Source organism: Hordeum vulgare, chromosome 3H (genome assembly GCF_904849725.1).
Source record: "Hordeum vulgare subsp. vulgare chromosome 3H, MorexV3_pseudomolecules_assembly, whole genome shotgun sequence".
In the NCBI taxonomy this organism is placed as follows: Eukaryota; Viridiplantae; Streptophyta; class Magnoliopsida; order Poales; family Poaceae; genus Hordeum; species Hordeum vulgare.
In genome coordinates, this window is record NC_058520.1 from 55,831,533 (window position 1) to 55,856,065 (window position 24,533).

The 24,533-nt window shown below is 42.2% G+C and overlaps 1 protein-coding gene across 2 annotated transcripts; it reads right to left on the reverse strand.

Annotated features, from left to right (window-relative positions):
- Positions 1–756: 756 nt before the first annotated feature.
- LOC123442956 lies at positions 757–23,994 on the reverse strand. Of its 2 annotated transcripts, none has more exons than XM_045119150.1 (27): positions 23,915–23,994; positions 22,823–23,019; positions 20,782–22,719; positions 20,033–20,108; positions 19,254–19,376; positions 18,165–18,235; positions 17,959–18,065; positions 17,170–17,655; positions 16,913–17,098; positions 16,460–16,753; positions 15,150–15,797; positions 13,920–14,316; positions 13,678–13,820; positions 12,836–13,006; positions 12,171–12,368; positions 11,121–11,681; positions 10,983–11,042; positions 10,562–10,881; positions 10,021–10,453; positions 9,473–9,934; positions 9,253–9,369; positions 9,019–9,140; positions 8,187–8,940; positions 5,819–6,073; positions 5,554–5,736; positions 2,524–2,862; positions 757–1,854 (listed from the first exon to the last, which is right to left on the reverse strand). In XM_045119150.1, the coding sequence occupies exons 2-27, from the start codon at positions 22,968–22,970 to the stop codon at positions 1,102–1,104; spliced, it is 9,345 nt and encodes a 3,114-aa protein (XP_044975085.1). In that variant the 5' UTR covers positions 22,971–23,019; positions 23,915–23,994; the 3' UTR covers positions 757–1,101. The 2 variants fall into 2 exon arrangements, with proteins under 2 accessions (XP_044975085.1, XP_044975084.1); XM_045119149.1 differs by lacking the exon at positions 23,915–23,994 and adding an exon at positions 23,656–23,759.
- Between the last annotated feature and the right edge of the window lie 539 nt (positions 23,995–24,533).

Genomic DNA, 24,533 nt, shown 5'->3' on the forward strand with positions numbered 1-24,533 from the left:
CGGTTGTTGAAGGAGACGGCGACGGGGCACGGCCGGGCCTGACGGGTCACCGGCAGACGAGAAGGCCACAGCACCGACCAGCGCGGCCGTAGGGCTTGAGGCATTGCCGCAGCGGGCCTCTGGCCGCCGGCGACCATCCATCCAACTGGTGAACGAGCTAGAGCTAGCAGCTGAAAGAGATGGCGAAGATGCTGCCCGTGAAGTGTTCGGTTGGAGACGGACAAATTTCGTGTCGGTAGCGGATAGTGGGTCATTTTTTACTGGTCGCGTCCGTACCTAAGCACATGCGGCCGGTCGCTCCGAGGAACAAGACACGCCTGGATCAGCACCGAGCAAACATTTACGGCCGCTGGATGGACTGTGATCATCACAATCATCCCGTAAACCGACAGTTGCAGCACAGCGCCTCAAAAGTATACTCCATCCATCCGTTTCTTTTTAGCCTCCATATTTGTCTAAGTCAAATTTAGTAAAGTTTGACCAATTTTATAGTTAAAAATATCAACTTTGGCACTACGAAATCTATATCATTAGATGCATCATGAAATTAATTTTCATACTATACAACTTCAGCACTTTAGATGTTGACATTTTTTTATAAAAAAATGATCAAACTTTGTGCAGCTCGACTTCAAGAAAATCTTATACACAAAGTTAAAAAAACGGAAGGAATACAAAACTTCACCCGGCAACAAATGAACAAGCTTAGAAAAAACCTGCGTGGAAACTGGAAAAGGCGCAAACCACAGATCGAAATCCAGAAAATTGCATAGTTTGGATTGATACAAATATACAATGTAGCATACATTACAAACATCGCCTGTCCATGGAAGAAACGGCGTCACCAGCCATGCCAGGAAAAGTCGTCTCTGCCAAATAGGCTGCAAAATTGACTTCCACTTGGCTGTGTCCAACCTATAGTCTCAAAATGCTTTATATACAAACCAGAAGCCCGGGTGGCCTCATCCAAGTCATAGAATTCAGAGGAAGAAGGGAAATGGTTGCCGGGGTACTGGGACAAAGAAAGCATGAAACGTTTGCCGTTGTGCTATACACTCCTGTAAGATTTATCCAACTTTTGGGAGAAAAAGAAGAGGTGATTTACATGAGAGGGAGGTATGTACCCCCATGGCCCTTCCTCAGTATTAGCGGCCCGGCGTTCTCAGGGACCTTGTCGAGAACTGCATTGCAGCTCTCAAGGACGTCGCTGAACCCAGTCGCCAGAGTTGCCAACTGCAGCCTCAGCCTCATATCCCTCGTTCGACGCAGCAGGCTCCTGAATGATCTGCCGAGATGCTTTCCCCACTCGGCAGGCAAGCCTCCAGGCGAAAGCCAGACTGAGAAGTGCGACTGGTCGCCCCTGGCTGCAACCTCTGCCCGGTAAAATCTTGCAAGCTCGACGAGCATTGGTGGGTGCAGGGGCAGAACTAGTACAAATTCAGCAACAAATAGCTCGATGAGGTCAGGTTTCAGCATCTGGTTCCAGAAGACCGGGGCCCATTCCATTGGCTGATTTATGCTGTATGCTTCAGCAACAATGAGGGCCTCCTGGAACCTAGATTGATCCACAAAAATCCGGCGTGCATTGGTTTCTGTAAGACCGATCCATACAAGATCAGGTATTCGGATCTGAAGAGATAGGAGAGAAGCACGAGCGCAAGCACGATGTGTCCTTTGGCCAGCGTCAATTGTTGAAAGAATCTCAGCCGTTTGTACAAGGTTATGCATAGCCTTAAGGAGCTCATCATTCCGTCGTTCCTTATCATGCCGATCTAACCAGCTTTCCATGTACTGCTCTGCACGCGACTCAAGGAGGGAAGCCGCCTCATGTTTCATGTCGAAGTGCTTGTATACCTGCATCAGACACATATGTTGAAGGGGACATAAGGAAATAGTAGAAAGACCTTCTTGTAATGATGATAGCCAAGTTGTAAAGGAACCCCGCAGTATGATGGAAACCAAAATCACGAATTCTTGTATATTTTTTGTTCTTCATGTAGTTGCACAGATGGTTCTGGCCCCCAACAAGCTACTACTGCTAAGTACATATCTGTTCCATAGTAATTAAAAACTGGCATGGCATGCTGCTAATCAAAAGATTTCATTTCCGCCCCGTTACTAATGAGAAACTGTCGTGATAGGCTGCTAATCAATACTCCCTCCGTCCCAAAATTCTTGTCTTAGATTTGTCTAGATATGAATGTATCTAGTCATGTTTTAGTATTTAGATACATCCATTTATAGACAAAACTAAGACAACAATTTTGGGACGGAGGGAGTAGATTTTATGCTTCAGCAAAGCAATAGATCCTGAAAAAGGGTTTGCTCAGCGTTTGTATATATTGGGTTGACTTTTTTATGTTGGGTTTTCCATCTATTCTTTACAAAAATAACTAACACAAAACACAATCAAGATACCGGAAGTGTTTATGTGGTTAACAAAGTTTTTTTCATGCCTTTGGACCTAAATCTACTTCCATTCTACATTTACATATTTGAGAGAGGGAGAGAGAGGACATATACCAGAGAGAGAGCCTCATCATCATTTGGGTTGAAATGTTTCAGTGATGTAATAACAGCCAACCTAAACCCTCGAACTGATGCAGGTGCCACTGTGGCTGTGTCAGTGGAAGAATACTTTTGAAGTAGCAACTCCAATTGCCCATTTTCTATAAGGATGGAAAGGATGAAGCTCAAGGAGTGAAAATTGCTCACTCCAGTTATCAAGCGAGCTAAGCAAGAAAAATCCCCCTCTGAAACATATGAATCCACTCTATTAGCTGCAAATGTGACGAGAACATCCACACCATCAAGACAAGAAGATGACATGTAGAAGTGATGCGACAGTATAAGGAGTTCAACCTGCAACAACATTTGGCATGGACTTAGAGATGGTAAAGAGCAGCAAGAAATCAGTAAATTCTCAAACCAAACATGAACATTAAAAATACTGAAAATAAATATAATGCACAGCTCATATAAAAAGTATAGCTTCTGGTTGATAGTGCAAATATCATTTGAATAAGGTTCTTCACTTCAACATATTAGCTCAATCGTGAGAGAATGGGTACAGATAGAGCTTAGAAACCACCGGTTACCGGCCAAGAAACCAGAACTGGATGGTTGCCGTTTTTCTGACACCCGGTCCCGGTCTTCAAAGCCTTAGCTAACCACCTAAACTTCAGCATCTCTTATCTTTAACTACAAATATTCAAAAAATGGCACGAAAGCAGAACACCATTAGATAGCAGAAACCCACGTTCCAGTTTCATCTCCACATCACTCCACAACACAAACACCCCGATCCAGCAGACGCACCTCCTTCACTTGTCTCTGTGCCCCATCCCTGCCAAAGTTGCAGGCACCAGCACCACTCACCAGCCTATCTGGCTGCACTATCAGAACCTCAATGCCCTCCCAACACATCTGCCTGGTGTTGGTAGCTCAACACCACATTGCCAGGCTACCTCCCATATAGTCCCTCCGTACAGAAATATAAGAGCGTTTGGATCACTAAATGCTCTTATAATTCTGTACAGAAATATAATTCTGTACAGAGGGAGTACATCTCATTGTCATCATCGCAAGTCACCCCCCCCCCCCCCCTTATGCGTCCTGGCGGTTGACACGCTTGCCCGCCTTATGCGCCGGGCGCTCCAGACCGGCATCCTTCGGCGCCTCCATCCCCGCGGCAACGTCCCGGCCATTTCTCTATATGCCGACGATGTGATGCTGTTTTGCCACGCCGAGATGGATGAGGTTCTCGCCGTGAAGAGCATCCTGGGTATCTTCGGGACTGCATCGGGCCTGCAGGTCAACTACAGCAAGAGTTCGGCCACGACCCTGCATGGCGACGAGTCTGGCGCTGCCTTGTTGGAGGTTCTCGGCTGCCAGACGGCAGACCTACCCATCACCTACCTGGGCATCCCGCTCACCACCCGCCGGCCCTCTGCGGCACAGATGCAGCCGCTCGTCGACGCCGTGGCTGGTCGCCTCCCGTCGTGGAAAGCGTGGCTCATGAACAAGGCTGGGCGACTGGCACTTGTAAAATCGGTGCTCAGCGCGATTCCCATACACCAGATGCTTGCTCTAGCGCCCCCGAAGTAAACTCTGAAGCAGCTCGAGAAGATCCAGCGCGGTTTCCTTTGGGCTGGCCGCGAGGTTGGGCTTGGAGGGCGTTGCCACGTGAACTGGTGCACGGTCTGCTGGCCGATCGCGTATGGCGGGCTGGGCATCCGAGACCTCGAGCGCACGGGGCTTGCCCTCACACTCCGTTGGCTTTGGCTATCGAGGACGGACGCCGACCGTGCCTGGCAAGGCCTCGACCTGCAGTTCTCACCTGAGGAGCGTGGCCTCTTCTACGCCTCCACCTCCATGGTGGTTGGAGATGGTAAAGTTCTTCCACTGGCTTGCCAACGTGGACCGCTGCTGGACCGCGGAACGGCTCGCTCGCCGCGGCCTTCCCCATCACACCCGCTACCTACTATGCGACCAAGAGCCGGAGACCATCAGGCACTTGCTGCTCACATGCCCTTTCGCGAGGCAGGCTTGGCACGAGACCCTATCTTGGCTGCGCCTAACGGCCCCGTCACCGGAGCACGATGCCTCGCTCCAGGACTGGTGGATGAGGGCGAGGGGCGCCACACCACCATCGCTTCGCAAGGCGCTGAGGTCAGCCGCGCTTCTGGTGCCTTGGATGATATGGAAACATAGGAATGCGTGTGCTTTTGACCATATCACCCCATCGCTAGATGAGCTCTTGGACAGGATCAAAGATGAGACCAGGTGTTGGGCCAGAGCCGGGGCCAAAGGGCTTAGGGTAGTCTTGCCCACATCCTAGGATGTTCACTAATCCTCTTGTAACGATGCTGTAATTGCTTCTTAGGAGGTTGTAACCCCCCCACCCCTTCTTTTCAATGCAATGAAATGCAAAGGCTTTTTGCGTTTTCTGGAAAAAGCCACCCCCCCCCCCCCCCCAACACAAACACACACAGCTAGTATTGTTCAGCAACCCCACCAGACTATCCTAACACCTTTGATGCTGGAGAACAGGTTAGCCATGAAAAACCTTGGTGTGCACCCACCCAGTGTAGCTGACATACCATCTCCACACATCCCTCTGTTACATCACCTCTCTAAGCCAGTTACAGCCAGGGGATGGAAGGGATACTTGCAAAGTTTGAATCTTCTATATCTAAAATAGCTAGCCCCCACTAATCTATTTCTCTCGACAAGCAAGCATGCTGCCTCAGCATGCAACATGCATAGGAAAAGACCCACTTTAACATGCAACTGTGCATACGAAAAACCACACCTCGACATGCAAATATGCATGATAATTTTCAACCTATTGTGTTATTTACATTTAATAAATACTTTACAATTACACAACAAATCATATGTATTTTTAGTTTTAGTTTTCAAATTATTACTCCAAATATTGATTTTCCATACAACCAAATCTTATTGAAATATATTGCAAAACATTCCCGTGGGTATCATCTAATAAACTGAAAAACTGAAACCGGAATAAAAGAATCAGATCACACAAACCTCACAAGCATGCGGTACTTCATGCCCAGTCATTACCAAACGCATTAAAGCGTGACCAATTTCTGGTTCTGATGGGCATAGTTTTGCCCACTTCAAGAAGTCACTTGATCTCCACAATAGTGGTGCAGGGCCTTCTTCTTTTTGGGAGTCCAGATAACCTCCACGATGTGCAGCTAGAAGTCCCTACAATTATTGGACGTACCAGTCAAGATATATACAACATAATACATGTTTTCCCTCCAAAAACAAAGTGCACTGAACAGACCTTCAGAAAGGAATCAGCAAGAATTCTTGCAATGCTAGATGCAGGCATGATGTGTGTCTCCACCAGAAATTTAGCTTCATCAAAAGAATCCTGAGCTTTCAGTGAAAGCAACTGCAGAAGTTCAATTGGCTGTTTCTCAAATGCTTCGGAAAATGGGAGTCCCAGTATTTTTGCAGTTTGCACAACCGCTATTATTCTCCTAATAAGAGCTCGTCCGCGCCCCTCGCCACATTTCACGGCTAATTTCTCCATAGCCTGAGATGAAATAACATTCTGATTGGTGGGCTGTACACTACTAGTCAACATATACCAACAAAATTTATCATACAAAAATAGGGAATCTGACATTACTACTATGGACCAAAGCAATGGCTACTATTGACCAGATCCTAGACCTAAGCCCCTAGCACTAAATGTCACATTTTTAATTCCACGCCTGGATTAGAGACTTCCTATTCAGAAGGATTGTTCAGGCCGACATGTACGAAGTCATGAAGAAACTTTAAAACCAGAAATTTTTTTTGTTCAGCCCGATATGCAACATCAATGAGAACCGTCTGTTTCCAAAACGCAACGAGAACCATTTCGATGTACCAAGCAACTATGTTGTAAATTGACACCAATATTTAATCTGGACAGCAGTTTGTGATATTTATCGACTAGAGAAACGGCAGATGGCTGCCAGCTTGCAACTATGTTGTTTGGGAATTATTTGTATACTCTCGACATAAAGATCATTTATTCCCAGCAAACCACAGGCATATATTTCTAACTCAACTACAACCATAGTGTAATCTTTCCTACAAGAAAAAATGGTTGGGAAGCTGGATGAAAGCTTTAGCCTTTTGAGCTTATGTAACTTTTCTGGTAAATTAAACAGTGCAAGTCCAATAAACTAGAGAAAACATATGGTGTTTCTTTCATGCGCATGGCCAGTGTTTTCAGAACACAAATGCTATTTAAAACACTTGCATCATTGCAGGAGTTCATTCAATGTAAATTACCATGCAGCATGCCAAAAATAAATTGAAGCTCTCCACCCTAGTCTTTACATGTCCATAGTCAGATCAGTGTTTTCTGAATACAAGTAAGGCACATGTATCATGATAGGAGTACCCGATCTATCTATATTAATATTATCATGCAACCCGGAACCCGTACACTGGATAGAACACCTGAGCAAATGTAAACATGCATTACATCTACTTTCGTGTTTGACGATATTGCTCTTCTTTGTGCCCTTTCCCAGAAGAGGAAAAATTGCAAGCAGACATATTAAACTGTAATTCCACTATTTATGTTTAACTACAACAACAACCAAGCCTTTCAGTACCAAACAAGTTGGGGTAGGCTAGAGTTGAAACCCATAAGATCTCGAAGCCAAGTCATGGCTCTGGAACGTGGATAGCTAACTTCCACGCACCCCTGTCCATGGCTAAGTCTTTGTCGATATTCCAAACCTTCAGGTCTCTCTTCACGGACTCCTCCCATGTCAAGTTTGGTCTACCACGACCCCTCTTAACATTCTCAGCACGCTTTATCCGTCCGCTATGCACCGGCGCTTCCGATGGCCTCCGTTGAATATGTCCAAACCATCTGAGACGATGCTGGACCAGCTTCTCTTCGATCGGTGCTACCCCAAGTCTCTCTCGTATATCGTCATTCCGTACCCGATCCTTCCTTGTGTGACCACATATCCATCTCAACATGCGCATCTCTGCTACACCTAACTGTTGGATATGTCGTCTCTTGGTTGGCCAACACTCCGCGCCATACAACATCGCAGGTCAGATAGCTGTCTTATAAAACCTGCCTTTTAGCTTTTGTGGCACTCTCTTGTCACAGAGTACGCCAGAAGCTTGGCGCCACTTCATCCACCCAGCCTTGATTCGGTGGCCCACGTCTTCATCGATATCGCCATCCTTCTGCAACATGGACCCCAAATATCGAAACGTGTCTCTCTCCGGTACCACCTGCCCACCAAGGCTAACCTCTCCATCCCCGTGCCTAGTAGCACTAAAACTGCACCTCATGTATTCAGTTTTAGTTCTACTAAGCCTAAAACCTTTCGATTCTAGAGTCCGCCTCCATAACTCTAACTTTCTATTAACCCCCGTTCGGCTATCATCGACTAGCACCACATCATCCGCAAAGAGCATACACCATGGGATATCTCCTTGTATATCCCTTGTGACCTCATCCATCACCAAATCAAAAAGATAAGGGCTCAAAGCTGACCCTTGGTGTAGCCCTATTCTAATCGGAAAACTATTTATGTTTAACTAATGTAAATAATAATTGTTGACATATGCTGCTCATTGTTGTTAACAGAAACTCCTGGCAAAGTGAACACAACAGTATAACCAACCTGTGATGGATCAATCATATTGCTGCCACTTGCAATTTGGAGAGATTGAAGAATTGAAAGGGCTTCTGTGTCAAAGGATAATAAACTGATCTCTCCATCACCGCCGTTATTTGCAACTCTTAACGCAACATCAACAAGGACAAGTTCTTCAGGAACATATGATGGAGATAGCTTTTGTTGGAGTTGCTTAGCTGCAGTTATTTGCCCAAATTCTAATAAGGAGAGCACAGCCTTCTCCATATCTGCAGGCCTGACATGTTGCTCCCAACCAGACAGAGACGCTTCCATCTTAGCAAATTCCTCTTCAGATAGTAAATTTCTTGCTTGTTCGCCAATCTTAGAACGAAAGAAAACTTTAGAATTATCATCAGAATCATTGGTGCTACTTTCAACATTATCAGTGACACCTCGCCTAAGTGGTAGATTTGTTTTGCCCCTTCGCTTTGCTCTAGCATTATTTGTTGTTGTTGTTGCTTCACTGTTATATTCAAAGAGTTGCAAATGTTGATGGTGTGGTAAGTTATTGTCCCTCATACCATTTCTTTCTGCAGCTTTCATGCTTGGCAAACTCATACTACTGTCTATTTTTGTGATGACATCAGCAGTCTGTTCTATAATACTGGTACTGTTTCCAACAGCTAGACTCTGAGAAACGACAGAAGATTCGCCATCAGCCTTAGAGTGAGTCTCTGACTCGACTGCCAGGAGCCAAACCCTAGTCTCAATTTCCCGAAGAAGATGAAGAGGATATACCCTGCAAAAAATGTATATATCAGCAAGAAGATACAAATAAGCATATGTGTACGTCAATATAGATTACAAGGGATCTTACGGAGAGGATTTAGTAATAGTTCCAGTAAGCCATTGTAAGGATAGCAGAAGTATTTCATGAAGCTCTCGTGCTGGTATCTCTTTCCCTAATGCTTCAGCATGCTTAAGGAAAAATAATCCAGCCTGCACACATAATTGAATGGTATTACCATCACACAGAATTTATAGGGATAAGAGATGAGACACATAAGAGATCACATATGCATTTCACTGATTCAGTCATCAAATACGGTACCTGTAAAGGTGGCAAAGAATATCTCATGAAAAGCGTCTGACAGTGGCCCCACAAAGCTGCACGTTCTTGTGGAATATCCCAGAGAAACTCCTTCCATTCGGCAACCATAGCTTCTGCCTGAGACAATGGACAGATAGATATCAGCATAAATCATAAGTAATTAGTGAGTGGAAATTAAATTATGAGCCATAGAGAAACTTAAGGATACAAAGTTACAAACCTGTGATTCCGTCACATGATCAAAAGTAGATTCCCAAGCTATGTCACTCGACTCCAGTTGCCTTGCCCAAGTGCGAGCGTCCTCCCATCGTCCATCCTTCTCTAATGCTGCCAGGAGAGAAGCATCATCCATGGAATCGTTCCACTTGTAGATATCACCATCTTTGCATAAAGTCGGTTCAGCCAGATTGATTTTCCAATAACTGCGGCCGAAGTAAGCTGACGAAGAGCCACCATCTGCAAAATCAACAGCTGCAAGGAGCTGTAGCAAACACCTCTTCTCATAAAGTGATGGACAGGTTGAGAGTACTGCATCTGCGGCTTTTACAGCTGTAGCAACTACCCATCCTGTTATAGATGATGCTTCTTTGAACGAGTTTGATTGAGAGGCTTCATCTTTTATCCTTGCTGAAAATGATGTCAAATGTGCAGAAGCCTCGGACAAACGCATTTGACAAAATGCCTTAAAGGTAACACAAACAAAATGCTCATGTTAATTGGTATACAAATACAACTAGTAGAATATATAAATGACCTGTTTTTACTAACCTGAAGAGAACGAATGAAGGGGAGAAGGGAGCAGGATGGCAGAAATAAGTCAAAGGATCGAAGTAATGGTAGGAACAGCTGTTGTTCACACAGCACTGCTACTATACTTGATAAAGATGCAAGCCTTTCATCAATATCAACTGGAATTTCAGTCTCTTCTGAGGTGGGCTTTCTTCTTTCCTGCTGAGCATCAATATCGGAAGGATTGGAAGTTGCAGTACCATTTGACCCACTTGCGATGTCCAGTGAAAAACCTGATTTGAAGCTATCTGGAGAAGCCTCCAAGAACCGTCTTCGCTTTGGATTCTTCCTGTTGTAACGATATTCAACATTCCTACTCACGCTTGACAATTTATTTGTGGCCTCAACAGCAGATCCAACATTCTTAGCTACTTTAGAGGAAATACCGTCCACCTTGATTAATGACAACTCCCTGAAGACAAGAAATAGATGCCAACACGATAAAATTACACAACAAGAAAAGCAATGAATCTTGCAAAATGACATACGCATCAAACCCTTACAATGCTCAACTTGTTACCTTGCAGCTGTAATCTCAAGCCAAAAGCTTAAGCATGAGAGAAGTGTAACATCTGGAAAGCATGAAGCAATCAACGCCAATAAAGACCACTGCATTTGTTTCGCTTTATTCAGAAGTGCCTCCCCAGGGTTCTTTTGCTTTTCACAAACAGCAAGTATGCAGAAAAGTTCCATGGGGTTGTCGCCATCAACAGACAAGAAAGATGGGTCCCTACTTCCTGAGGGTATATTGCTAGACGATTTCCTTCTATTTGATAACGTGTTTTTCAGAACTGTTAGTATATGAGTCCTCAATCTTGAGTCCTTTATCTCTTTGGAAGCCTGAATGCAATACCAGGGAGAAGCGATGAGAATAGTGTTTTGTCAACTATAATTAATTTAACTATCAACAAAACGCCTACTATTTATGATAAGAAAAATACCACTCCGATAACAACTTCAATTGGAAAACCAGCTCTCTGGGCTTCTGTTAGAAAACCAACCTGCCAAAAGCATGATCATTAGTGGGAGGACTTATATAAGTAACATACCCACAAGACAAATTAAAAATGTGTCAGTACCCAATCATTGTCATTGGCCAGTAAAGCCAGATATTTTGTACTTAATGGGAGATGGTGCGCCTGACAAAATTCTGTAACCAAATTCCAATGTTGGCTGGCTTCATTTTGCTGCGACCGGTAAAGAGATGCATCACCGATGCCGCTCAAAAGCCAAAATCCGCAGGTTCTACCTTCGTCTAATAATGGCAAACTTGCTCGTTCCAGGTGCTCCAGTATAGCAATAAGAGGCTGTGATGGTTGTTCCCTTTTGGGACCTCTAGAGGTTTGCTTCTGCTCCAAAACCTGAAGATGATCAGACTGGACATAATCTTCAGCTAATGCTCGAGCAAGAGCAGGAACAATATCTGCTCCATGGGAGAGCACATGTAACCCAGAGCTCCTTGGTGAAGATAGTTCACTTTTTTTATTTTGCTGAGCTGAGTTATAGTAGGAAGAGATGCGCTGAAGAACGGCAATATCTAGACGGAGCATGTTAGCACACATGCCACATAGTTCCAACAGGAACGTGCAGGAAGCAACTAGTGTGGAGTCCTCGAAGTTTGTGATAGCTAGTGGAGCCACCTGGAGAAGTGATAGCATATTGCAGCACAACCAAGTAAAGCATTAGAATTTAAAATAGAAACTGCAAAAATCAATTCCAAATTAACAAATAGTATATGGAACTTCTTCCCGAAGCTTATGTTGATTATATGTTCTGCCATTTAGGTATTCGGCATTCTTGTAAATGGTATCAAAAGATAAAACTGGGACAAAAATAAACTTTGGCATGTCATATCCAGGAAAAGATTTGGAATATTGCCATCTCTAAGTGACCAATGGGTACTATCTGTATAAAGTAGCTCGTGATTATATGCCCATCTCTACCTTCACTAGAAGTCCAAACTCTTCAATATTTATTCATTAGTGATCAGATTAGCAAAAAACTGAATGATGATGATGATAACTAGTCTATTCGTAGAGTAAGTTTTTCAATCAGAGTGTAAAATTTTGATCGATACTGGTATAATTAGTTGTTTGAGAGAAAAAAACAAGTCAGCAACATGAACATACCGATAGAAGAACTGATCGTTCAGTTTGACTTAAAGGGGCTAGGATCAGTTGTACATCTGCTTGAACATCAGACTGTGTGGAGATCACTTGGCGCGCATTGGCTGATTTTAATTGAGAAGCTCTTTTACCAAGAAGATGCCTGAAAGCTGCTAGTGCTCGACCACGGTGCAAATGATGCTCCACCCTCAAGTCTTTCTCCTGAAGGCAGGAGTTAACTAATAATGAAATTACTGCTTTGGAAATAAACGCTATAATACGGTGAGAGAACACAACCAAGACTGGGGGCGATAACTCCAAGCTCAGAATATTGCATGCAGTGTGGATTTATGAAATGGTACTCCCTCCGTTCCATCATACTTGTTGTTTTAGTTCAACTTTTGAACTAAAACAACAAGTATGATAGAACCGAGGGAGTATATGCTAGTGGTGGGCTTATGCTATATGGATAAGCATCCTCCGCACTAGCCCTTGCCAGGATCAAGTATGTATATCTCCTATTCTTGACCAGTGTCCAAGTATGAGCACTAGCATACATTCAACATAACAAAACAAAATTCTGTTGTTCTAAATAGAGAAGTAACATGGCGCAAAAGTGATGCAAGAAAGAAAACAAAGAATTTGTTCTCAATAATGTACTAAGTAGATTACTACAAGATAGAGTGTACCTCAAGGGAAGAATATAGTTCTTCTTCAACACTTGTTTGAATGGATGCTTCTAAGGACAACGCATTGGTTTCACTATATCCAGTGGTATTGTATATGTAATCAGTGACACCATGAGTAAATAACTCTTCAGATGATGGTGCACTCGATAGCAGTTGCATACCAAAAGGACCCTGATCACAGATTGTGGTCAATTAAAAGAAATAAAATTATCCTGCTATCAATGCTGCTGGAAGATCAAGATTTATATGTACACAAAACATATATACGAGGGACATAAGTTTGGCATCTCAAAGACCCTTACTGCTTTTTAGTTAGCCTTGCATGTCTCAAATCTTATCGTGCTTTCCTTCATAGTAACCGATAATCACATACTCTGTTAAACTAACATTTCTAATACATGATAAACAGTACACACTGGTATAGAAGAGATATTTTTTTAAACAGACAGTGTTATATAAGAGACTGAAAGGGGGCCAAGACACATTTGCCAAACAGATTATGTTGTTGACTTTAGTCCACTGCCCTTGGGCAATTAGGCGTAAATTGGAACACAAAAACAGTGATGTATTGGTAACATTCTTGAAAGAGTGATTACTGTTTCAAATACTTCCATAGAGAAGAACTAAGATACTGAGAAAAAAACACAACTGATCCACCAGAAGTGCTTTGGAACATCTGAAAAGATATGTTTCCAGAAGGAAAGGAATATTTCGCATGTACTTACGTCATAAGAACATAAATTCGACTAATGTCATATGGGGTAGAACTAAATGCTTAATGATGCCAATGCTGGAATTCAGAAATGTTAGCTGCAAGATGCTAGCCAGAAGCAGAAATAAACCTGTTCAAATAGTTGGATTAATCTTCTAATAGACTTTGGAAACCAACACGGGAGCATTTGCAACAATGAAGTGTCTCCTCCAGCAGAGGAAAAAATGCTATAGCGCCAGCATAAGTACTCTGACATTGCGGATTTTCCAGAAACTGAAAAAGAAAATGAATTTATTCCGTTTTATTAAGAAAGGACATAGTGACTATTTGGCTTCAAAACTAATAAGGGAAGAGAGTTGTATTTTTTATTACCATTAGTTGGAGAATAATTTAGACAGCCATACCCATCTTGCCCAAAAGAGGTGGAACGAAGTGTCTTCCATAGGGTTGGAAATTGCTGGAGACAATGACCTAGGTTCTCTAATGTGCACTGAGAAGACAATCCACGATTTCTGTTCACACTACCAGTGCATATGGATTTTTGAATTGGTGGTGAAGCATACATTAAGGTAGCTAGTGCAGACATTTCCCCAATCCGTTCAGCCATATCATCAACAGTATATAATATCTCATCTATCTCAATTGCAGTTAGATTGCCGTGATTAACCATTTTCTGTGACAGATTCCAACGGGCGTTAGAAAAGGATGCCTCGTACTCACAACCTTTGACTCTGGAGAAGAGTAACCATTGTGCCCACTTGCAATCACCCTGAGAAATTTCATGACATAACAACCAAGTCAGATCAATGTTTTGTTAAACTGGGAAAAGGTCGAGCAGCTTAATCTTATATCTATAGCATAAGGCAGTATTACAGGTACTTTGTCTACCACTACTGGACTAGTGACCATAAATTCTAACATCATGTTCATAGTATCAGCAAATAGACAAAGCCGGTCGGCCAATAATAGTTTGTATACCACCGTACTAGCTGGTCTGCAAAATACCGGGTGTAGAAGTGTTAATATGCAGGGTAGCAAATGTCGCACTGTTACACAATAAGGAGATAGAAATTGATGACAAAAAATTAATTGGTCCTCTATTAGACAGAGCGAGTTTGCAGAGAGAAGTGGCAATTGGTCACTTGCCAGGAAACCAGAAAAGAACAGGTGGCAAGCATGCATATGCAGATTCTCAATGAAATGGAATGTATGGCAACTTGAACTTCAGATATCTTCCAAAGAATAATGTAAAACCAATTACTTGCATGCAGGAATCATGGAAAAATTGAACAGGAACGAACCCGGCATACTTATCACAAAAACCGACTCCACATAAACACTAATCATGTACTCCCTCTGTACCTAAATACGTGTAGTTGGGGAGAACTAGTCTAGTTCTCCCCAACTACAAGTATTTAGGTACAGAGGGAGTAACAGCCAACTTACTAAGTGTGTATCCTAAAAAGAAAATAAGTTTATTTGCAACAACCAGCTGGTTCCACTGATAGGGGTCACAAAATTAGCAAGTTTGGTAGGTTTGAATCAGAGCTGAGCACAAAGAATTCTAAATATCATAAACTAAAGGGATGCAGTATGACTTACTGCGGCTTCTTTGAGCAAAGGAATAGAGTCCTCCCCTAGAAACAAATTGCAGTTGTCCAGATAGAGATCTAGTAGGTATGGGGAGTCATATTGCACACAAAAACGGATGACTAGTTTATGCAATGCTCTTTCACAAGCCTGGTGACGTTCATCATCTGGCATCTCTGAAGCACAAAATGGCATAGAAGCTTCTTTCTTGGGGCCTATCTTGGCTGTATTAGTAAGTATGCCAGCTCGAGCAAGTAAAGGTATAATTTCAATAGTACTTTGCCAATACTCTTTCATAAAGATGTGCTTCTTTGCCAGTTGTTCCTGCATTAGCATTCTCATCCATGATGTTGATTCATGATTACACAAGGATCTGAATACTTTGACATGTGGTACTTCCATACAAACAGGCTCTAGCTCCTCCGAGTCACATATATACATTTTATAATCAGGGACACTGACATCAGACACAATGTTGTAACCAGCTCGTGAATTGTCCACATTAATGCTAAGTATCCCTTCCAGAAGTACACTGTCAGGAATCGTGTCCAAGAGTTTGCAGACTTCCCCCACATCATCATGAGCAACAAAATATTCAAACTGAGATTCCCATGGAAGGTCCGATTGAGCAGAAATATGACAAGGCTGGTCCAGTATTATCTAAAGAACATACAATAAGAATCTTAAGTCCGTATGGTTAAGAAAATAAGTAATTCAGACCCTAATTCAGAGTTTAGTGTGTTGTAATCTACTCCCTCCATTCCTAAATATAAGTCTTTTTAGAGGTTTCACTAAAAAAAACTACATACGGATGCATATAGACATATTTTAAAGTATAGATTCATTCATTTTGCTTCGTATGTAGTCCCTTAGTGAAATGTCTAAAAAGACTTATATTTAAGAACGGAGGGAGTATTCAACTGGCCAAAAACATACAATAAGAATTTAAGTCCATATGGTTAAGAAAATAAGTAATGCAGACCCTAATTCAGAGTTTAGTGTGCTGTAACCTATTTAACTGGCCAAAAACATTGCCATGACTAATTAAATGGCACATCATACACATTTTCAATGCAAACAAAAGAACAATGCAAGGAAAAAAATAGGCACAATCAGTAGTGTGACAAACTCTTCTGTGCTCACTTTATTTTATAGAGAAAGAAAATGTGAAAACACTTGATTTTATAATTAACAGTAAATAGTAAGAGCTAACAGAACAAGAAAATCCTTTGCACTTTTCTAGACGATGAGCGCACATGGCTATTATCGGAAGGAAGGTGTAATCCCCCAGTTAACAAGTGAAAAGACAAGTCATGACTTACGCGGTCCACAGTTCTTTGATCCCAAGCATCAGACCACACAGCAGCACATGCCCAATATCCATCGGAAAGGTTGCTTTGAGAGAACTCCTTTAAATAAGTGTAATCATTAACATTCACCCAAGAACCAAGCACAGCTCCATCAACATCACCACATTCAATAGCTGGACGGTTACAAATATGGAGAGCAAGCACTGGTTTATCTTCCCCTGGAAGTGTAACAATATTTTCAGCATCATGAATAATGTTTTCCCTGCCAAGATATGTGTCCCAGAAGCTGCTGCTTGGGTAAAAACGCTTTTCCACAGAAGAAAAAAGGTTGATCAGTACGGAAATAAACAGCACGCAGACATTTATTTTCTTTCTATGTGTTGAAAATGCACAGTATTAAGGAAACAAAATATATTGTAAGAACATAATTTTGTCAATTAGCTAAAACAGGATGCAGAAGCAAACCTCAATCAGAGCCAAGGTCTCCAACATTTTCCACTCATTTGATCGCATGTACCCACGCTGTTTCATCTCCTCGGCTATTTGTAACCTAAGTGACCTTCTGACAGTACCTTGCATAAGTTGTCTAAGGTCCAACTCTATGTCATCTCCGAGTCTTTCTAGTGTCGCTACAGCCAGTCCACTTTCACCCTGTAAAATTACGTGTTAGACATCACGAAATGATGGGGAGACACATTTTTAAGCTAAGGGTAATAAATTACCTTCATTAACAGATCATAAACAATGGATCTTCCTATCTCATGAACTTCGGAGAAAGCGTCATCAAAATCATCACTAGAACATGATTCCCTCTGGCGAAACAGTTGCAGCTGAAGAACTGCCAACGGTAGTCGACCAGATTGTAGTGCTTCTCCGACAACTGCTTTCAAGTCAAACTTATTCATTTCCCAACGGTTCATCATATCCTTGATGTTTCCTTGAGTAACCGGTCTTCCAACTTGAGTGGTTCTTTGATCAGTGTCATTGTCATGAGAAGTAGTAAGGGAGGATTCAACTGGCGTTAATGCTAACAGCCTGTTACTACCAGGAACAAACTCAAATGCAGTAGATGTTGATCCTTGTCTGTCATGAGCATCTAAACCACCTGACAATCCCGATGAAACACCATCCACTACAACAACTGGGGATGGAGAATCATTTTGTAGTACTTCTTTGCCTATTTTCAGTGAATTTTTATCATCTCCTTGCTACAAAGAATAACATACCAAATACGAACGGTCAATTAGTATATATCGGTAGGGTCTCCCCTACTGTTTCTGCAAAAAAAATGGAGATAAATTTAAGGACAGACCCAGTGCTAGAAGCTCCCACACCAGGTGGGGTCTGGGAAAGGATTATACGAGGAAAGCCTTACCACTGCACAGTGCAATGCAGAGGGGCCACATCGAACCCAGGGCCTCTTGGCACAAGTGGGGAGTACTTCACCACTGCACCAAGTGTCCTTCCATTTGAAGATAAATTAATTGTAAAAAACAGCTATAAATATTTACCATACGGATCGAATTCTGGTTCTTTGTGGTGATTCGGCCCTGGATACTTCTAATTACTCCCAGAAGGAAAGCCATTTCATGAAGCTTTACTGAATTGTCTGGCATGTCTGGGGAAAAGATCAATGGGAAGGAATAAAACTCACAGATAACAAAGTGTATGGGCGCGTGTGTGGACGCGTGTGGGTGTACGGGAGAAGAGATGTAACCTTTCTTTTGCTTAAGTAGCCCATAAGCCTTGATTGTTCTCGTTGCAAAGCGGACTGCTAAAACCATTAACCTGTTTTCACACTGTAAGCTTACAAATTACATGAAGCTAAAAGCTACAAGTATGTGACATATTGCAAGCTTGGTCATGGTCAATTCAAAAAGTATAACTAGTACAAAGAAAGCCACGCCTCCTTGTGGGCATGTTGTAACATGTTCCACTGCGATATGAAAACATGTCAACATCACATTATATTCAGTTGCATGCCACAACATAGATTACAGTCTTTGCTCTAGATCATCAAATTATTTTTCCTGTATAAGCTTTGCAGGATGACAGAAATATTGAAACATGTTTATGTTACATCTAAATTACTAAACAAAAACTCAAGTGTGTTACCATTCCAACTTCCACCCCATTTTCTGTACACGCGTTATTCTTGACCATACAATAAGACTATCAAATTAAACAGTGTATATCTGAAGCATTTCATCCTTCCATGATATTTCACGTGCAAACATTTTTTGATGAGACATGTTTAGCACACGATACAATATCACATTTGAGTTACTTTAAAGTTTGTTACGAAAAAATTAAGGAGAAACATTTTTGTTTCGGTGCAACTAATTTCTTCAGTTAAAAAAATGATGAACATCTGAAGGTTCTGCTAATACTCTGCTCATGAATTTACCTAGTAATATGCAGCTCATGTCATTCCCTTGCAGAAGCAGGTGAAGATAATGAAAAATTGAAATGAATCATTCTTCTCATAGGATTTAAAATGAACTCGGTCCTATACAAATTGGTGCAATGAAGCTTAAGGTTTCGTGTTTGTCTAAATTAGAGAAGAATATATTTATATCATTACTAGGACACAATGCAATGAATCCTTATTTTCTTGGGACCTGCCCGTCAATATCTAACTGAGTTTTTGTATGTATATTACAACACAAATAGATAGATAAAAGCATGTTTCCAAGAAATATTGTTTTTACAGAAGAATCGAATTTACAAATATGGCTTATAATTCAAGATAAATACACCATCAGAGAAGAAATATACTAATCTTAAAAAAAAGGAAGAAATATACTTGGATGACACTGCAGCCTCATGATCACTTTTTGTGCTACATAATAGCCGATAAACAGATGCCAATAGCAGTTGCAGAACACCTTCTTCTGCAAGATCAACCTCCGCGAGCATATTCAATGATCTAGAAATGATTAATATTAGACAATTGTGCATACACATCAGTAGAACTTAGAAGAATTCTTCCACACACATACACACAGACACACACACACATAAGGTAGGTGAGGAATTAACTGAAAATTACATTCAACAAAATGGGACATGATTTGTACACAAAAACACATGCATACAGCGTAAAGCCGGAAGTAAGTATACACATATAAATGCATTGAAACTTGTGAGTTACATGCAACCACCTATTTCCACCTTGGAACTTCGAAATAAACCTAAGAAATTCTTACAAACAGAACCCTTTCATCTAGATATTCAAATTCATTCCTAAATGATCAAAAAAAGTATCAACCTCCAAACAGGTCATAAAGGTAAGTAAATATAGATAATTAGACTCGTCATTCTTGTACAGATTCATTTAACTACGGAGATAGTTTCCACTGTATAATAGAATTCAACTTTAAAACCAATACTTGGACTCCAAGCAATAGTAATGATCCATCGAAATCATCAAGACACATCACCATGAATTACATTGTTAATGTCCCAGCACATATCTAAGAAAACAAGGACTTGGGAGTAACTAAGTAAGAGCTATGAAATTTAAGCTAAAGTAATAGCAAATGATGGAAATTAGTTTCAGCCCGAAAAAAATGAGGATCTTACTGCTCCAGATCATTGATATTTGTGTAATGCAATGACAATTGCACCCAGCGCAGCCTAGAAATTTTCATGTCCCATCCTGCCAATGCAATAAGTAATATTAGATCACATGATGCTTTTCTCTAAAGATATAATAGCTGCACAGAACATCCAAACCATCAGCATCCAGGAAGTCTATCATTCTCAGCAACCGGACTGTCAAATATTTACATATATAACTGGTGAAATACACATCCATTGAAAAGGTTAAGAAGATAACTGCTTGTTGGATAGTTGCCACAGGAAGATATATGTGCAAAATGCATTACCATTTATGTTAATAAATATGCATCATGTTCAGGTACTGGTCATGCTATTGAAGCTGATCACTGTGACTACTGACTAACACCAGCACGGTGCACGATTCCAGAAAATGCTGATTGACCAGTCACCTAGATCGGTATTGATTAACATTAACCAGATGAAAAACAAAATGTATGATGTGCGTGCATGGCAGTAACAATCTTGCATATAATATTTACTGCACAAAAAGTTGAGCTTAAAAGTAGAAGCAAATTTGAGCTATCCTTTCATTTGTGAATAAATGATTGATCATGCCCGCAAAATATGTTTGAGTGGCAGGGCACAGCATAGGACAGACCACTCCATAACTCAAATGCTGAACTGGGTTGTTAGAGCTAACCGCAATGAGACTAGAAGAACGACAAACAAGATGAAGAAATAAAGACAAGGCCAACTGAATGACAACGCACCATTCTCCCAGCAGAGCCTGTCTGCTAATGAAGGTCCTTCATACAACAATGCTTTATCCAAAACCTCTATTTGCCAGGCCTCCAATCTTGTTCGAAGTCTATTTACTGACAACAAATTCAGAGCATTGCATGCACTACCACCAGAAAAACCAGGTTGCCAAAATTGAGTGGCATCGATACGAGATGAAAAAGACGATACAGACACTGATGGAAGGACCACAGAAAGGCTATCCTGCGAAATCAAATACAAATATCCCTGAAAGGAGCAAACAGCAGATTCACCAGCAAAAGAAAAATCCTTCTGAAATGGGAGGCTCCTGTCCAGAACACCAGCATCAACATCTCTCTCGTCAAGTGAACATGAAGCCATAAGCAACTTTGTGTGAATAATTTTAACATGCTTATTTCCCTCTGCAGTGCAACTTCTAAAGATCCTTGTCAGTCCAAATGGTGAGAGGCTTATAACATCCTCCTGTGATCTGCATGGAGGAAGGACTACTCTTCGCACATGAGCAGAAGCTGTCATTGTGGAAGGATAAGTTACCACATCTTTCATTTGTGATGTAGTACTGAAACCACTTGGCCAGATATCCACTTGATTTTCATTACATTTACAGCATTTTCTTCTTTTCCTAGCTCTGACGACACCAGCATTGTCTCTTTCTGAAAAATCATGTACCATTTTGTCTGGATTAAGTGACCCTTGTCTAATTGGCTGATGACTGCAAAATGTTTGACTCCCTATCTCATGACCAGCAGTTTCCCAGGCAGCAAAATTATCACCATAATGATTTATAGAAGGCTGGTCAAGCTTTTCATGTGCGTTGGCTTTGAAATTTAAGATATCGTCAGCATAGAACAGATAGACTACCCCAACCTCATCTACAGCAGCAACAAGTAGAGAATGTGGTGCCAAAACTAACCTCTTGAACATTCTGCCAACGACATTCCCAACACAGGTGCTTTCTCCTACATTTGTTACAGTGCACAAAGGCATCTCCAGATCTATTCTGCACTGATCAAGAACACTAAACGAGCTGATAGGGTGACCAGTTTTTGCATTCCAAATAGCGACAAAACCCACTGCATTAAGGGAGGCAAGAAATATATCTGACAGTTGGAAATCAACCCACTGTGGATTAGGCCCCACATCATCATATGCAGTCTGAAGGTCTACCACAAAGTTCCACTGTATACCCCAATGGTTTAGCTCAAGGATAGCCACCAAAATATCTTTGGCGTTGCGTTGATGGACCTCACAATTTACCGATTCATTAGGAGTTAAGACTAAACCGGTCAAATAACCTGAAGAGCTAGGCAAAACTTTTAAACATTCCCACTGACAGCTGCATGATGCTTCAGCTACAGGTACATGGCTTGGAACATCTTCTGGAGATCCCCTGTCGGTTTCCATCCTATTCTTCATAGCACAACTGCTTAACCAAAATTTCAGGAAGGACGTAGTAATATCATATATGCTAAATGATACCACCTCTGCAGAATGAGGCAAAGAAGGCTTCAGAGGAAATCTGGCTTGGTATTTTCCATTGCAAACAGATGCACTGATTGTAGTCATAAAAGAGCGAAAGCAGTTCCTTGCACCCGACTCGCCATCACCCGACACCGAGCACTTGGTGGGAAACCATTCTTTCCACTCCCCATGCAACTCTTCAGAATCACAATTGATTGTTACTGTGCTTTTGTCAGAATGACAAAACGCATGAACTGTGATAGAATCATCACTAGATAAAACAAGAAATTCACTGAAAGCCGGAACCTCAAGTTGACTAGAAGCATCATGGCAGTGTCCCCACGCTAAAGACTTCACTCCAGGAATAGAAGAAAAGCGCTCAAACACTGGCAAGCTACTATCTGAGAGAGCCATAGGTGATTCAACTTGTGATGGTTGGACATTGACAGTTGACAAAACAAGATCGCCTGGGTTGTAAAATCATAATCAGTAGAAAAACAGTAAGAGGAAGGAGATGATGATGATGAGCAAAGGAATAATAGAGCATAAAGGAAAGCAACAAAGCTTCACCATAATCCGAGAGCAGTCCAAACAGGCGCCTTGTAGGAGAAATGAAAGCTTCCCGGAATTTCGATAGTTCAAGATGGGGGTGCGAGCTTTTCCATTTATATAACTGCAGTACAGTGGGCTCACCGTCCATCTCATAAGATATGGGCATTGTTATTCTGTTCAGGTTCACCTGCTAATGGTGGCAGCAAGCAACATTTCTAGAAAAAATAGAAAGGGAGTTAGCCAACATAATACAGAATAGGAAAGCTGCAGGCAAAAGATTATAGCTCACTGTTGCATATATACCAACACTACTCGCTAAATACATAGTTTGCTATTTCAAATAGCCACTAACCTAAACAATCCACTCTGAAAATGATTCCCCTTCCGACAAAAAACTACAATGAAAATGATTGAGCGACCAAAAATTTAACAGGACAATCTAGTCTGAGTATTTTGTTATTGTTTTATTCAAAAATATCATAACCGAAGCAGAGAATTGCAATAAAACAGGAGCAACGATGGGACCAAAAAAATGCCTATAATGTGCTAAAAATGAAATAGAGAATCAGCTCAGGGTTTGTGGGGAACTAACAGATGTAGCATCCAAAATGACAATTCAGGTGATCAGTAGAGAGCAAAATAGACTCGAGATCAGACTAAACCAAACCAGGAAAGGGGATCAAAGTCCCTCAGCTTAATTAGTTGGTTGGCTAACGAAGTTTCAGCAGAGGTGAAATCCGCTACTGTTACGGCGGATCTAGATGACGCGTCGAGCGTGCGCCGCCACACCCCGAAATCGCGAAGGCCGGTGGGATTTCAACTAATCGCATGGATGAGAGCAGTCAGCATACCTCAAACCCCAAAATGGCCAGAGACTGGGGGGTGCGGCGGGGACGCGATGCCCCGGCGAGGAAGAGCGGGGCGGGGCGGGCGGGGACGCGATGCCCCGGCGAGGAAGAGCGCGGGCGGCGGCACGCGTACCGGGCGGGAGGCGGGGGCAGGGCCGTGGGGGACGGGATTGAGGAGTCCGCGGTGACGCTGAGGTGGGGCCCGGTGGTAGACCACGGGGGGAGACTCCGCGGGGGCGGGGGCGGGGGCGGGGGAGCTCACCGCAGGACCCGGCGAACGGCGCCCCGGCGACGCGGCTGTGGTCGTGGCCGCCCAATTTCTCGCTGTCTGGTCTGTCAGCGCCTGTGTCTCTCCGTGCGGGCAGTTGCCCCTCCCTCCTCGCCCAGCTTCTTTGGCTTCGTGTTCGTTCGTGCGACGGGACATCGGATGCCAACGCGCGTCCGCACGTGCCTCACGTGAGGCCGAGCTGATGCTGATGTTCTGTGGGCCGACGTCGCCTGTGTCGCTGTCTATGGGTTGATTGGGCTACGATATATCTGGCCCGGTTATTTCTCGTTCATTTTTTTCGCCCTTCCTTTTAAAATTTCTATTTTTATTTTTTTCCGACTAGATTTAACCTTGAGGCCCTGTTTGGAACCACCCAGATTATATAATCTGGTTTTTATAATCTGTTATGTTTCCAAACATGACAGTTTATATTGTAGATTTTAAAAACTAGATGACCAGATTATTAAAAACTCATAATCTACTCTACCCCAACTAAGGCCCTGTTTGGAACCATAATAGATTATAATAATCTGAATTATGAAGATAGATTATATAATCTGGTTTATAAAAATAATCCAGGTGGGCATGTTTGGAGGCCAGATTATATAAACTG